We start from the raw sequence: 18,172 nt of genomic DNA on the forward strand, positions 1-18,172 counted from the left end.
CGGAGTACGCAAAATGGAACAACATCGGGCCAAGACGGAGGGGCAATAGAAAGAGGACTTTATAATATGTGTCTGTACACAAGCGCGCGCGCATACACACACACCCAGGTTTATGGTGCGGATTTTTTGGTAGACGGTTGGCTTCACACAAAGAAAACCCCAAAGATTCGGGGTGTCCGTGCATAACGTGGTACGTAAAGGGGGAGCGAGGGGGAAACGAGGGACCGAAGAAGGGGGTTGTTCGGAAATCTGGGCCGGCAACACAATACGAAAACGTTCTAGTACCTTATACGCGTATAATTTATTCGGAGGGGATCTCGGTGGTGGCGGCGGCGGCGGCGACGACGACGACGACGACGATGACGACGACGTAGACGGCGACGGCACTCTCACCTGGCATCACCACTCTTTTATGCTATTATTATTATTATTATTATTATTATAATCGCTAAAACCATCTGCTTCCTCTGTATTATTATTATTATTATTTATTCTTTTTTTATATATATTTTTTTTTTTTTGTATTCAATTCGGCCGCCGCCGTGACGGTCTTGTGCCCGGTGTCTTCGCGATTTCCCTTTAACGACGGGCGACGATGACGACGCGGTGCCCGAGACTCCGGGGGTAGTGGTGCGGGTTACCGTGTACCTGCGCGCGCCCCGCTCGGTGCATCTGCCTAATATTGTTGTTATATTTATTATCGTTATTATTACGTGCGATACGAGCCAAGATTTAAGACGGACGCGAGCCACGGACCCGTAAAAACGTCAAATAAATCCGCGTCCCGTACGGCCGAGCACGAGCTTGTCGCCCCTTCGCGGTGACTACCCCCTCCCCGTAGTCGCGATTGTCTCGCCGACAAAAAGATCTTGTCGACACACGCGCGCAATATTATAATACGTGTAATACCGAGACACTGTTATACGTGTGTACGTTTCGCGTGCGTATTGTACACTTCAAACGCACCCGGACACTATATCACCCATTTACGAGTTGCGGTCCCTTAAAATCCTATCGAGAGAGTAAAACGCGTGCGTATTTTTATGTACTAAGCGCGTTCGATCGCGTTTAAACGACAAAATGAGTATCCGTTACGGCGACGACTGTTCCGCGACCGATCCCCGAAGACACCATCCGTCCATGACGCCGATGGACCGATTTTGTGGTATAAATATTCTTACTTACTGACGCTACCCGAACGGTATACAATCCTACGTCAATCGTAATAACGGAGTTCCGAGCTAGGAGTGGATTTTAATTGAATTTTTACGATAATATTGAACTTAAAAATATGAAAAAAAACTAAAAGAGTCTATTTTTGGTCCTGTTTAATCCATAATAGTCTTATATCATGTTGTTTTATTAGTATCTCAACCACGGGAGTTCGTCAATTATAATGTACAGACGAAGGTAGTACTGAAATAGATCTAGAAGATTTTACCATTAGAAGAGTTTACGATTACTCCCATGACTCACGAATTTGGAGCAAAATTTGCATGTCTCGTGTATTATACATTCTTATAACGATCATGATGTTGCGATAAAAAAGTTAGGTTTTTCGTACGTATATATTGCTGTGTTGCCACTATTGTTCTTCGGAAATTTTCGACGGATTCACTTGGGCGCAAGAAATATGCTAGTCCTCCGTTCCGTGACCCATTGAGTTCACGGGTCTTACCACCATAACCAAATTTATACACCGGTTTTGCATACGAACATATCATTAGGGCCCTGACCGAGATCAATTGATCTTGATTACACCTTTTCGAACATTTTTAAAACGCACAGGATTAAACCGTCAAACTCTCTCTCTCTCTCTCTCTCTCTGTGAGAAATATACAGTGGATCAACTCCACTAGAAACTGTATATACCGACGTTTTATAATACATGATAATAATGTTAGAACTACAGCATTACAATGCAAACCGATAAAAAAAAATAAGAGTTCAATTTCACTTTTTACCGGGGAATATCAAGAAAATCAATATAATGAATATTCTAACCAAAATAATTGAAGAAGAAAAGTGAAATATTACTCTGTCGGCAACACATTGTTTCAAAGTTATCGCAAATTAATGAACCCGTACGTAATGTACATAGTAATAATATGATGTATATTTGCAATAATCTATGTGGTTTATGTTTCAAGTTATAGCGCAGTAGAACTGTTTTATTTTTGTAACACGTATTATCGAGACTATGTCCAGCTGTATACTAATCCTAAAGATATCAATGAAAAAAAAGGTCTTATCCGAATTGCGGCTCGGGTTTTCTAACTCTAGATAATTTAATGTTGACTGATAAAATATTTTGTGAGGCTTTTCATTCGAAATTCCACGCTTTGTTCTACAGTGTTCATCCTAATATTTTTGTATTCATCGATATTCTGAAAAATGTACAGAAAGATACCTATATAAAATTAAGAAACACTCACTTAAATCCTCGCAGAACAAATATAATTGAAAAAGAAATATTTATTAAAAATGCTATGAAACGATTAGAAGAAAACCAAATTGCCAAATTTGAATTTATACATCATACAAGTTTTTACCAGAGCCATAATACCTAAGAATTTTACTAAATTATACTAAAATATTTAACTTCAATAAATATCATATACGTCTTTACCAGTGCTAACATTTTAATATCAGATTTTAACGTCGAAAAATTTTTTAACCTTAAAAAATATCATATATGTTTTTACCAATGCCAAATTGTTTAAATAAAAACAAAACATCATTTTTAACCTACCCGCAGTATCTAATAAATGAAAACGAAAATTAAGATTTTTAAATTTAAATTTACATATAAATTAATAATATTTAAATTTCGGACTGCAATTCGGAAGAAATTTTTACCGCGGGATGCAACTAGTATCTACCCCTATGTCCTAAAGGTTCCTAAATTATTTCAGGCTCGACCGGAAATTTGAGTATACGTACGCTCATTACAGTTTGATCGCGATTTATGCATACCATGAACGCATGCACAATAATAGAAAAAGCATTTTAAGATTACCGTACGTTTAAGTGATTTTTTTGCTTTTTTTTATATCTTATAACTCTTTTTATTTTTCATAAATCGCTACAATGATGTTGAAACGAAACCGTTTCATACTTGAAGTGCATATATACGGATTATTGAGATTTATAAATGTATACAATATGACCTCTTGACACAGTATTTAAAATACTACTATAAGTACTTTTCTACATAATAAATATTATATTATGATCATATGTGGCTTTACAAATATTCGTAATATACGTTTTTTTGCGCGTTATTTTTCTTCGAACTACGTCGAATCGTTTGAGACACTTAATGAAATTTTAACGTTAATCATAATAGTGTTTAATATAGAATTTGGTGTAGTACGTTTATTTCAATTCACGAGTAATCAAAGTACACAATACTATATTGGGCATAATTATTATATATGATATTGAGTTATCAATTTCCATCCGATTGAAACGTTTGGTAACATCACGTGATTATACTTTTATCGTTTGATTTTATGTTCTTTACACAATCAATAGGAAAATACGCCACGAGCTAAGTGTGTACAGTGTGTTTAAAAACGCAGTAGAAAGCCGTGAATGTAATTTTATTATAGCCAAATCGATATATATATATGTAATCTGGTAGAAAAACATACACACACGCTTATAACATTTATAAAACATCGGGTTTTTGCTAAGATGAACAAATTTGATTTATAAAGCCAACATTTTATTGAAACTGTATTCAGTAAAAGTGATTTATACTGGGTATAATACAACGATATACCACAAAAATAAAAAATAAAAAATAAATAATAAAATACGAATATGATCGTTATTATCATGCCTGCGACAATATAATAATGTGTATTCCGTTGGCTCGCATAGAATCCACATGACCGAGTACTTTTCTCGCGCCATAGCGCTTAAAATATTCAAATTATATTCTGTACCAAGGAATATTCCTTCTCTTGAATTCTTCTTCAGCTATGCACCAAACCTTAATCATCAACATTATCCTTAGTACCATCTCCCATGTTTAATTATTCTTCTTCGGTACGTATTGTAACCAGTATTAATGCCTCTATGAAATTTGTATTCATCTAATACATACGAAACATACATACATACATACATACGAAACGGCTTTGCTACATTGTCGTACGTACAACAGTTAGTTAACTGCTGTAGAGATTAATATTTTTACCGAATCCTCGGTTTCCTATTTAATACGGATTTCTAAAACGTACCAATAACGTGATTGCCTGTCTGGTTCGATAATAATTCCTCTTCCTGCGCTACCGAAACTGATGATTTCGATTCATTTTTACGGAAAAAAAAACAAATAATAACATTAGCTCTCTTAATACAATCGTTACGTTTTGCACGCGTACAGCGGCGTCGTATGATTATTGACACGGTTTATAGGTCGTAAAATCATAGCCTCGAAATAATTTTATATTATCGAGAGGTCCGAGAAAATCTAGTCGGATGGTTAGACAATTATCGACGTGCGCTCGCGTATAAATACGAGCATACGGATGGTGCAATTACATTAGTTGAACGTCGGTCGCATAATAATAGCAACGAATGTAACTCGCAGCGGTGATCGAATGTAAATTCATTTATATTTATATAATTTATATTTCGTTTCGTTGCTGGACAGGTTACAATGGATTATCATAACGTACGACGACAGTACAATATCTTATTATGGAAAATAATGGCTACGTTTTACCGTGCACCCGTGTGCACGCGTGTATAATTATTTGGGCGTTCCGCTCGGCGTCAAGTTTTGCACTCAAACGTACTATTATTATAACACGTATAATAATAATAATAATTTATACAATACTATTCAACCTAATTGTAAATTATAACGTTATCATTGTTAAATACCATAGGACGCGTACTGGACGTGTGCGTACGTTTATACATATTTAATTAAACGTTAAAATAATCCAAATAATTGACAACGTTCGTGTGTACGTTTTATTTTTATATCAATTTTTTTCGATCTTTTTATTTTAATATTTTTTTTATTTCTATTGATTTATTCACCTATTGACGATGATGAGTAAATTTCTAACTGAAAATTATAAAACAACCCGGACAGGAAGCAGTTTGGTAACGGTAACTCGGGAATCGTTCTACTTATAGAATCCTTATACCGACTTTTAAAAATCGTTATATATGTCCGTTCGGTTTGCTTTGATTGATTGAACAACATAGATACGGAAAATAAAATGAACACTTTTCATGAATGTTATGCAAGTGAGCACTATTAGTGCTAACCTGGACATTCACTTAAACGATTCGGAATAGTAAGTTTTGGTGTTAACTGAGACACGTTAGCAGGACATTTGTACCAGGGACGGGTTTAAAGGGGTATCTAAAGGGGCCCCTAAGCCCCCGCCTTGAGACTTGGCCAACTATTTTACAAGACCGAGTATTATGATATATTGATATATTAATAAATATTATGAAATATCGTTAATCGTCATTGATGGATATGGTACCTATTATATATATTTTTTTATAAATAAATAGCTCATTTTTGTTGTTAATTATATGGGTATACCTATATTTTTAAAATGGTTTCAAATTAAAATTAATACCAATAATGTAAACTGTTTAAAATTTGTCACTATTGTGAAAAATATGACTTACTTATGATGGACTCAAAAACATATTCTGAAATTTAAAATTGTATATAAATTTATAAAACAATTAACTTAATTCTTGAACCTTCATTAGCCTCTCCCTTATTGAGGAATAAAACCCGCCCCTACTTTGTACTGCATGACACTACGATTAAAACCATGTAATTAATTACGTTTACATTTGGACGGACCCGCGTCATTCTATTATAAACTATGTTTAAACTTTTATTTTCCGTTGTTCTTCCAGAATACAAATTATCGTTATTATTATTATTATTATTGTTATTATAAACGTGTTACGCGTAATCTACACGATTAACAATATTAACATTTAATAGTTACTATTCGATTTTAAAAATCAAACAAACTCGTTAGAACAACGATAACGAAGACTGTATGAGAAAAACCGATACATTTGAAAATCCCCTTTTAGCTCGCAAAACTAAATGTGTCTAGAAATTTAATTAAATTTTTTATCAACGGTTTCGTTGTGACACGTTTATTTAACGAGGCGCTTTCAAACGTAACACGGTATGTCAATTATGATTTTTTTATATGACCATCGTGAAAGTTTCTAATGAAAACACATCGTAACGCGTGGTAAGATAAATTCAAAATTTTTTTCAAAACACATGTGCATATTCCTGCGATTTAGAGTTAGATCGTTGGAGAAAAGATGTTTTTCTTCTGTCCAAATTATATTTACGTCCAGACAAATTAAATTATATTATTATAGATATCCTACTGTTGAAATTATATTTCTCAACGCTTCGTTTCAGTTAAGGTTGTCGCACCATACGTGTTGCCTATACCAAATAGTTGAAGGAGATTTATTCGTTTCGATACTCTTATGGACGTAAACACAATTAGCATGTTTTGACTTAGGTACCGAAATAACCGTAAGGGTTTTGTATCGTTTGATAGGAAAAAAAATGTTTTCGACATTTTAATTTGTGCTGGGAAAAAAATTGGAATTAAAATAATTGGAATTTTCCAACAATGCACTTATATTTTTTCGTACAATATTATTGTATCGTTACTAATTGAACATTAACTGAATCACTACGTACATCTTACGTTGCATATGCTTGAATGAATCATATTATATAATTAATTTTACCTCGAACCAGTGCGATAAAATACAAAGATAATATATTTTGAGTATTTAAATATAGAATTTTTTTTTGTCGAACATCGTTCAAGCATCGCTAAAACAAATTGTAAACGACTTACCAAACTAAATCCAATAAAGGTACCATTTTAAATAGATAAACTAAGGATAAAGTCATTAAATTAATTTATATGTATCAATATTTTTGTAGTTAGTATACACTGTATAAAGTTTGGTAACATTTTTATTGAATACAACCGAAAGTAGTTTTCATTTATATTTTTATTTCCATTCAGTAGAGTAATTAATTACTAATATATATATATATATATATATATATATATATATAAATTAGTAATCAAAAATTATATTTATTATAGTTAGTAACTATAGTTATTATTTTACTCTAATAGTCGTCCGAATGTTACAGAAATGATAATTTAGTTTTAATTGAATGTATGAACATAGTATTGCTACATATCAATTTTTTTTTTTTTGCGTGGAAAAAAATTATGTTTGAAACATTTCTTTTTTCAGAAGAAATTATAATAAACACACTTAAAAGTTATCAATAAAAAATAAGATCTACGATAAATAATGTTCTTTGTAAGTTTTTATGAATTTAGAGCTCATTTTAATAATAGTATTACATTTTTATCAAATATTATACTATAGATATATACCATGTAACGGGTTTACATGTATAAAAAATACCTATGTATAAAAAAATTAATTAATTCTTGTACGTTTTTTCTTGGAAACGCATTAATTTAATAACGCATTTCAATAAGTTAAACTGTAATAAACGATGAGTTATAATAGTCATAATTTATTGATAAGTGTGCGATACATTGAAGTGTGGAAAATATATGTTTCGATAAATTGTTGGTAATTATTCTAAAAGTGTTAAAGATTAAATGTGTTAATTTGAGTGCATATAAGATTATAATACTAAAATTGGTTCCTTTAATACATTGTGTATTAAATATTTCGTCACTTATAGTCTATAATAAATGAATGAATGATAATAAATAAAACTACTGATTTTTCAGTGTAAGTAAAAATCAAATGGATACGAGTAACAACACTGAATTTTCGTTACTAATCAATCCTGAACGTACTCTTTGTTTTACTTGTTTTAGTGTTATAAATCTATTAACAAGAAACGTTAGTGTGTTTTGTTGGAACGTGACAGTATTGTATCAAAAAAAAAAAAAAAGAAAATCAGTAAGACAAAAAGAATATCGATTAGCCAAAAAATACTACGGAAATATTGTTTACCTTCTTCTTGTTTAACAGTTTTCATGGAATCTACGGAGAAATTCCGAAAAGAATAAGAAAATTATTAGTTTGAAGTAAAAGATATCTTATTGTTACAAAAATATCCCATACTTGAACAGAGTTCTCACGAGAAAGTTTTTGATTTTTGATGCGTATGTGCATCTATCTATACACTAGATATCGAATACACGCTTAAATAAACTACCCTATATGCATTCGATTTGTATTTATGTTACGGTTTACGAAAACTTTTTTCGTTATACTGGTTATTATATGAGCGTAGCCATGTACTGCAGCTGAATAGGGAGATAAATGGATACATGTTCTAAATCAACAATCCGAAAAGGGCCGAGACACCAGGTGCAAGTTTCCTTTTGAAAATCGGTCTTTTTTGGGGGAACGAGGGGAGCTTAAGAGTTCCCAAAAATCGATTTACCCAAAGGAAAACGTAAGCAACACAAGTTAAAAACGGAGATCTGTATTTTATGAATTCAGCTCTGACAATTATGAGAAAAAAATACTGTAAATCACATAATAAACTGTCGGTAACAATACATATTATTCAAAATTAGTATACGTATATTAAGTATTGGTTATGTCACAATACATCCATAAATGTATTTAAAATATTGTGGTTTCCATACTTAATAATATGACATCAATTCAAATGATTTTCTTTTTCACTGCTTGTGTACGATTTAATATATGTATACGAATTATATGATTTATTCTATGTTTTCGAATAATTATTGTAGTAATGAAAATACTAAAATTTTACGGTTGATTACAGAGTTCAGCAAACTTATTCAAACAGTGTATAATATTTATAATAGTTAAAATACATATATTTTCGTGGTGGTTAAGTATGTTTTAAAGTATTTGTTTTATTTTTATACTGTTACGTCTATTCATTCGACTACCGCTGTTTGAGTGACATTATGAAACGTCATACAGCAGTTCGAGAAATGCATGACCCAACGTCTTAGCAACTATGATGGATAAAATAACATAATACGGTTGAGATAAAGAAAATTATTTTTGTTCATACGAAAATAATAATGAAAGCGGCTGCACACGAATTGAATTCCGAAATAATAAAATCGATAAGTAGGTTCACGAAATGTGACCCGGGGTTTTAGACGACTACACAAAAAACATGAAAATCAATTACTAAAAATAATAATACAATTAACTCGACCGGATTTTATTATAAAGATATCGCTCAAATTTTCACCATTCTTATAATTTTTTAAACCTTAATTGGATTTTTTAATATAATTATAATTATAAATTAATATAATCTAATTGATATACTTCTAATCGCATAACAACGACTAAAAACAAAATATTTAACCTATCGTTAATAATAATTTGCTATTGACAGCCCCAACTCTGTATACAATGGAAAGGAAAATAATTTTTTTACTTCAGGACGCAATTCACGTGGAAATGGGATTTCAGGACGCAATTCGTATACACCGATAAAAAAAGCATGTAACTGTTTTGAAATCTAAATAACAATACTTGAATTGCCGACTTGCAACCGGTGGTGCACCGAACCGAGACGTAGTCTATGGTCATACGTCCGACACTTCCGAGCTGTCACCGATGCAACGAACGAGTAATGCATCTCATTAAAAATGCAGTTTTCTTGTTTTCTTCCAACTTTTTGATGTCGAAACACTCGTTCGAAACTTATCCGAAACGTGGTTCAATAACGGAATGTTCGGAGTTGTACACGAATTCGATTTTAACGTTTTAGATTCTCCCCTTCGTATTGAATATGTATAACACGGGCATGTATTACATAAAAGCATAAATATTATCACGTGTACATGTGCACAGGAAGTATGTATAGCTTTGTAATCAACGTCGTCGCATTATAATATTATATATATATATATATTATAGAATATAGATATACCTATGTGTACGTTCAGTCATTTACATATACCCACGACAGTGCCATACTTTTTCGAAATACATATATTATACAAACATATATATATATATATATATATATATATGTAAGTAAGTGGTTTCCGAAACCTTAATTATAAAAATTACAATAAATATTTACAAATAAACAAAATTGCTGAACAAGTCCCCGGTGCCACTGCCGCAACGGCCGACTATTCGTTTATCCATAAATAATGACACGGAACACGTATTTCTCCCTTTGTACTAAATGACTAATGCGACACTGTTTTATGCAACTCGGGTTTGGAAATACAAATAAAACGTCACCTGCCCGATCCCATATGCATTGTTGTGTGTACATAATGTGATACGAAATTATGCTGCGTTTTAGTAAAACGAGTGAGTGCAGTGTTGAAATCGGCCGATAAAGATTTTGTCGTCGAAAAACTCATCCTCCGTGTGTTCCTTTGGAATTTCAATAAACTTGTGCGAAAATGTCTATAACAAATGCGTGACGGTACGCCGCCGAATCTATTTCCCGTTGCACTGGTACTTCGGTAAACGATTGCGTCCCGTAATGATTGTTTTAATCGAATTATTAAGAAAATAGAACTCGTACGGGCAATAGACGAAAATAGTTTTCGGATAGAAAAAAATTATGACAATAGGATTTTTCCACTCGAGTGGGCATCCACCTTAACGTTTATGGGTGCGAGTTTGTGTGTATGTGTGTATGTGTAGTACACCTACTAGTCTACTCGGTCGCGTGACAAACGGTTTTTGTATATTTTCTTTTCTGAAATTCGAAAGTATCAAACATTGATTATTAATATTTTGATTGTTATTATTATTTTCACTGAATATTTTACGATCGTCCAAACAAAAAAAATATATATATATATATATATATATATTTCTTACTTCAATGCACTTTGAATATTTTAAGCGTTTCATCCTCGGTTTCTCGTTTTCGAAAATAAAAATACCACACAGAATAATAATATGATAATATTTTATCCGTTTTCGACGAAAGGATATTTCATTTTAATAGTTTATAAGTATATGCGGTTACAATAGCGATTTATACGCACCAATGCTAATACAAATTATATACTGATATCGATTTATCGGAATTATGTAAGTTAAGAATACAAAGACTCTTGGCTTTAATGTCATAAGCCAACTACTTATCTACTAACGAATTGACTTTCTTTTTTTTTTTTTAATTACCATTCAACATGGCACAGTATACGTCGTTTGTGTCCGAATCTAATTCATAATCCGATTTCGGACCCATTTAAACGAGTTATAGATAAATAATACAACACATGATCGTAAATATAATTCATAACGCGTATTAAATTCGAAATGGGCTTCTTTGACAAAACTCCGTGATGATAATGTATACCAGCGGTTCTCAACCTTTTTTCATTCACGCACCCCTTGACCACTCACTACTACTTTACGGACCCCCAAATGCCAATTTGTCATATATTTTTACATAAGATAGATATGAATTTACGAAATAAGTTTAATAATGAAAAATTTGATTTATTTTGATCAACATGCGCAATACATTGTATGTATAAAAATAAATAATAAAAAATAATATTGAGTTAAAAATGTAATTTTAATGTGATCCTTGAGCTTGTTTGCTAGCACTTAACTTTTTGAAATCTAGCTCCACGGATGATAAATAAACTCGTAAGTCTGAACTCACCGAGAGTCTATTGCGGTACTTATTTTTAATAAATGTGTATGACGAAAAGGCTCTTTCCACTAATACAGAGCTCGTAAACGGTAGCAAAACATTGAATACTTTGTAAGAAAGCTCAGGATATTTGTCTTTCACATTAGCCCAAAAGGTGATCAGTGATTTTTTTTCAAGAAATGCTGCTTGGAGTGAAGAGTCCGTTTTCAGTTCAATCAATTTTTCTTTTTCACGGGCTGATAAAACTGCAGATTTGAAATAAATTTCACTGAAAGGGAACATAATCCAGTGGTCTTCTTTTCCACATTTAGGGAAGTATTTTGCAAAAGCTGTTTTAAGCTCATTCAAATGTTGAACAATTTGGTGTTTGATGCCTTGTGATAAGTTCATATCAGTTTCACTGAGAAAATCATGCAGTGCTTCAAAAATTTCTGGTTGGTTATTCTCAATACACGTTTTCCAGTATTATACTCTTATTATACACTTATGCTAAATCGTATAAGTTACGAAAAACCTATTTACAACATTTACAATATTTCACTAATAGTTTCACAAGTAATTTCAATTAATTACAACAAATTTCAATTTTTCCGCCATTACGCTTTTTTTTCCGGGGACCCCCTAATACCTACTCGCGGATCCCTAGGGGTCCGCGGACCCCCGGTTGAGAACCGCTGATGTATACCATAATGATATATAATTAGAAAACGCGTCTATTATGTAGGCGTATAATAAGTGCCGGTTAACTTTGAAATCAGATCGGTCGTGTAATCGTATAGGCTCGTGTTGAATACGTTCCGATGCACTTAATCGCGACCACGGCGCGATCACTCGTAAAATGTAACAATACAATGAAATAATACTACGTCTTGCGGGTTTTGTCAACATTTATAACGTTGTCCGCGAAAAAAAAAAACAAAACTGGTCTAGCGTATGTTACTCGCACGAGTTTATGTTAACACCAGGCCCGTATTAAACATTTGGTGCTCTAGGACATATAATTTATGCCCCCCCCCCCCCAAAAAAAATAAATAATAATAATATAACACTTATTATTTAGTCCATAATCGAGATTCTTTAATATTAAAATATAACTAATACATTTTTTTTTTTTATTTAGAAAACTTATAAATTAAAATTGTTTAATACTATTTTTCATTAATAAGTTAAACAAATTATAACATAATAAAACATACTATTTTTTTTTATTGTTTTATTTTTTTTCATTAGGTACATCATTTTTAAAATTAATTTTGATAAAATATTTTGCCACCCTTGAGACTTGACGTCCCCGGGCATGTGCCTACCCATACCCCCCCTAAATACGGGCCTGGTTAACACGCCTACGCAATAAAAAAATATAGGAAAAACAAACAATGCGCGTTTCACCGTTCGACGAATTAAATAATACTTTATGATTCCGCGCACACTTGCACCTGTTATCGGAAATTCGATTGAAAATCAAACTTCACCCTGACACGTATATGTACCATCGTTGTGCATACTTGAGCTAGTAGTTGACTTAGTAGTAGGTGTCAATCAGACGCGCCACGTGCGGTTATATCGAGGACTTATTTAGACTTACTTCTAGGGGAGGGGGATTCAAATTTTATCATTAATTCAGGCTCAAGAATTACAAGTAAAATTTTTGGTAATATTTAAATCAGATGAATCCTTAATATTCGTGGTTTTTTTTTTTTTTAATCTAATGTCGGATCCACTAGAATCGACTTTTGTGTAGTTCTTTTTTAACACCTGTCTGTGTTTTGAAAGTTGTTCTTGTGATTTCTTTGATTTTTCACTAAATAAGGGCCCGAAAAAAAGCCCAATTCAGTATTTACAACCATGCGTAATTTGATTTCGTTATAAAATGATGCATAGTAAAAAAATTTTAAAATGTGTATCTCACATATAATCAATTCCTTATTTACGTGTTCAGGTGGGGCGATCGTCCCTCCTCCTTAAAATTCGTCCATGGGTTGTGCATGGGTTTTGCATAACCCGAACGATCGAATTGTCATCGTTAAAGCCCCGAAAGAGTAAAGCGATCGATAAACTCAACTCGAACACAGACGAATGACACGTGTAGGACGAAGAATGTATTAGTTCGGTAGTGAAGGTCTTACGACGGATTTCGGAATCTGTCTCCGGTCGTAGTCTGTTCGTCGAATCGGAAGCTGCAAAACAGTTCGCTATTTTTCGTACCGGCGCCGAAGCGTTATAGTATTACTATATGTATTACCAGAAACGTAACCATTATAATATTTTATCGTCGAAAACTGCACGTGGGAAATGCAAATGACGTCCGACGAGTGACTCATTGAAATTCGGCGTGCGTGATTATATATTATGCGTTTAATAACACACGCACACATGAACACATTTACACTCAGGGACATACTTGAATGTATGATATTGATATGTGCAATCGCGTGGATTCGCCAACGGATTTCCTGTCTGCCGAGAAGACAAAATTGCGCGCCAAAAATATTTCGGCAATTGCATGCGCGAACCAAGAGGACGTTGTCGTCACAGATACTATCGTCAACACAATTGTCTCCGCGCGTGCACAAACCACATCGATAATAATACTGTTGTCCAAGGACGACGTTATCCTCCGGATGGTGCTCGCGCAATAGTATCGAGAAACGTTATTTACGAATGTTTTCGCGTACGCCAATATATGTATCTATGTATCTATGTGTTTGTACAGCGAAAAATCCCAATTTCAAGTGGAGAGCGTCGATAAAATTCAAAGTGCCAAGTTTAGTGGATATACGTTTAACATAAATATTATGAACAGAATAACTATTATACTTCGGTTGTACGACTGCGCACAGATTTACGATTTTATTTGCGTACTATACGAGTAGCTGTGATTTCGTTTCAACCGAAAACCTGATAAAACCGTAAACGCTTTTGAAATAGAAAACGAAACACATCGTATGGAACAGCGGTTCTTTGGGCTCCGCAATTTTTTCTAAAGGGCTCCGTTCGTTATGCCAAGAAAAATTCGAAAACGTCACGATTATTGTTCGTTATTTAAAATAACCAGCGTATATATTTTTACAAGACTCCGGCACATAAATATAAATCACCGATACGAATATAAACAATATTAAAATCCCGATTGAAAATATAATTTTCAAATTTTTAGATATTACGCATTTCAATTCCGGTTATTTTCTAACCAGATATTTAATCCATCTCGTTTTAAGTATTTTCCTATGTAAGTACATATCATGTGTAATATCTATGTTTCGTAGAATACAAGCAAGTAAAACTTTTATATTTTTTGGGATTCCACGAGGAAATATTGCTTGAAAAAGACTCCGTGATTGAACAAGTGTGGGAATAGCTGATATAGAAATCATCTATGAATTTTTTAAACGTACTACGGTACAGTTTATTTTATCCTTCAGATCAGGGGTCGGCAACCTTTTGAACCACGTGGGCCATATTTTTTTTTCAAATGTTTATCAAGGGCCACATTAAAATTTTTTTTTTACTTATGATATATATTAATAATTGTATTGCTATTATATTTGATTATTTTACATAGAAATATGAGTGTGAAAAATATGAATGTTACCGAAAAAAATTGCTTTTAAGAAAAAATTTAATTTTTTGACAAATTATATGTAATGGCTTACCTTTGTTTTCGACGAAAAAGTATAAATCAACCCAAGAATTATTAAAAAACCTATGTTTATCATAAATTTTTCTTTTTTTTAATCGCCATAATGTTTGGATTTACTTGTAAAATGAAACTATTTTATTATATTATATAATATTAATAATATAATATTATAATAATATTATATATTATTATAAACGCAGTCACACGTACGGGCGTAATACTAATAGCTACAAACGCAAAGTAACTATGACCATAGATTAAATATATTAGATACATACGTATTAAATACATAGATTAAATATATTTAAAATTTTAATTTTCAAATATATATAAGTATATTTAATTTATCCTATGACTGAGTAGTGCAGCCATCATTATCTTCGACCCCGATTAGATAATAATAACAATTTCATAGATTAAACTGACTATATATACATAGAATAAACATCAACTTTTAACGATTAGATTAGATTTTATTTATAAAGAAAAAATAATTGAATAGTATTGAAAATTGTATGAAAAATTTTATTGAACAAATATAAAACACAAAAATTAACCACCTTTGTGTGGGCCATAAAAAATTGCTTCGCGGGCCACATGCGGCCTGTGGGCCGTGGATTGCCAACCCTTGCTGTAGATTATCATTGAGATCACGGTCGAGATAAACTTTAATTTCATCTGACGGTTTCTAGTCGAATAAATTTCATTTTCGGATTTCTAAGTAATTAAAAACATTTAAAATAAAAATAATATTAATATTATTATAAGATTTGAATAGAGACTAAACCGATGTGTTCGGAAAATGAGGAATTTTTTCGGTTTGCGACCGATTACGCGCGACCACCGTCAAGGACGAGACGTTTACGCGATTGATTTCGACAAATATGGAGAAAACCATGGTCGATCACTTTTGTCTTTATTATTATGTAGCTGAATAATACAATATCTATTATTGTGCACTTGAAAATATGCGAATTTCAGGCAGTGAATTAATAAAGCATACAGGCGCATATAACTTAACAACGATTGCCGTGGATAAACGGATGTATTCTGGATCGGTTCCCAGGTAAAATTAAAAAATTTCCCCTAGTCGGTCCCCAAAAATTACTTATGTGCCTTACAACTGATCGAATTGTTTCCCGATTAATCGTCAGGTACCCTCGTATGGTTTAAGATTTTATTAGCTGAATATTGTGTTTTTAATAAAACATAAAAGATTATATTATAACAAATTAATGAAATGTAAATGTACAACTACATGTACTATATCGTAATTTGTTCTTCGACCAACTTTTCATTTTCAACAGCTTATCATGATATTAACTAAATGTGTTCCTTTATAGCGATATGAAAACAATCATTGTTTAAGCAGTAAATAAATAAATACAATTTATTTATTTATTTTTCACATAAATTCAACTGACAACGTCTGAGTTAATCCGAGCACATATATAATTTTGTTGTAGTTCGTATGTAATTGTATGCACATTGACTAGTATTATTTTTAATCACATGACAGTCATAAATCCAATTCGTATCTTCTAATGATCCAGTTCGTATTGTACCCTACGCATACCTATAGAACCAACCCAGAGATCTATTGGGATTTTTGGAACTAACTCGTGGACGTCCGGACAAACGTATTAATTTCTACGACGGTTTACGGTGGCTGATACGTATTACCATTCTCCGAGGTTTGCATTACCCGAATCGTGCAAAAAATAATACGGATTTGGTGAAGTGGTCACGGTGTGTGCCTAGTTTGCTTTTTAGAAATCAATCCATTAATATTAAACGAAGTATACTTACTATAAAGTTTACCAACATATTTTGTAAGCGAATACATTTTACGTAATATATCAAATACAAATATAGTAGTGCAAGGGCGGATCCAGAGTCGGGGAACAGTGAGTTAAGCCATTTCAAAAGGCCATTTATTAGGGATGAAACTGAATTAGAAATTAATACCTTGTAAAAAAAAAAATACAATATGCTCATAAAAGTGTATAAATATATTTATATTACATTTTAAAATTAGTGATATCACCAATAATAACTTATTTACGATTGATAAATATAGTCTAATTTTATCAGCGCAACAAACATACGGAATAAAATATGATTTACTTAACTTTCTACTAAAATTATATAATTTAAAATATAAATTATGAATTGAAAAATTTTAAATTTTGAATATACATGTCATTCATTTTTCAAGTAACTCCGATGGGCCAACTGTCCAAGAGTCCAAATCAAGGTCTAAAAAGAGAAAAAAATTTCCAAGAGGCCAATTTTGTCAACAAATATTAACTGTGGATCAGCTGACCTCCTGACCCCCTGTAGTAGTGTCTTATTTTAAATTATTATCGACGAATATTTAATATTGGTGTGTTAACTGCTATCATTCCAGCTTATTGAAATGAATAGGTAAGACTTTCGAAAATTAGCCCTTTGTCCAGAAAATATTCCACACAACTTTGTACAATTGAAATTACTTTCAAAGTTATTTTTAAAAGACCCTTAACGTACTGCCAAAAGAAAATCCCCAAAGGATACGCTTTCCACACAGGAGAATGTTCGAAATACATTCATTGAGTGACGAATCAGCTATGATTCATCACTCGTAAATAGATTTGTGTATACGTTTTGGTTTAACGATTTTTTTTTCGCGCGTCATCTTTCGAAGAGCTGTTTGGGTTTGACGAGTCGAACCACTACTTTAATGTTGTTAATAAAAATAGAATATTATCGTTACCGTTTTGGAATTAATTACTTATACGCACAGTTTCATTCTTATCCCACATTAGTGTGCAGTTTAACACGAAATGATTTTAATGTATTATGTT

At 32.3% G+C, this 18,172-nt stretch overlaps 1 protein-coding gene and 1 pseudogene across 1 annotated transcript; both read right to left on the minus strand.

Annotated features, from left to right (window-relative positions):
* Positions 1-11,272, minus strand: part of LOC112688009 — a 30,025-nt pseudogene extending 18,753 nt beyond the window's left edge.
* A 333-nt stretch (positions 11,273-11,605) lies between these two features.
* On the minus strand, positions 11,606-12,076 carry LOC112688010 (zinc finger BED domain-containing protein 5-like). The gene has a single exon (XM_025561016.1). It carries the CDS (start codon positions 12,074-12,076, stop codon positions 11,606-11,608), a length of 471 nt encoding a protein of 156 aa, XP_025416801.1.
* Between the last annotated feature and the right edge of the window lie 6,096 nt (positions 12,077-18,172).

Source organism: Sipha flava, unplaced genomic scaffold (genome assembly GCF_003268045.1).
Source record: "Sipha flava isolate LNK unplaced genomic scaffold, YSA_version1 36_pilon_pilon, whole genome shotgun sequence".
Classification (NCBI taxonomy): Eukaryota; Metazoa; Arthropoda; class Insecta; order Hemiptera; family Aphididae; genus Sipha; species Sipha flava.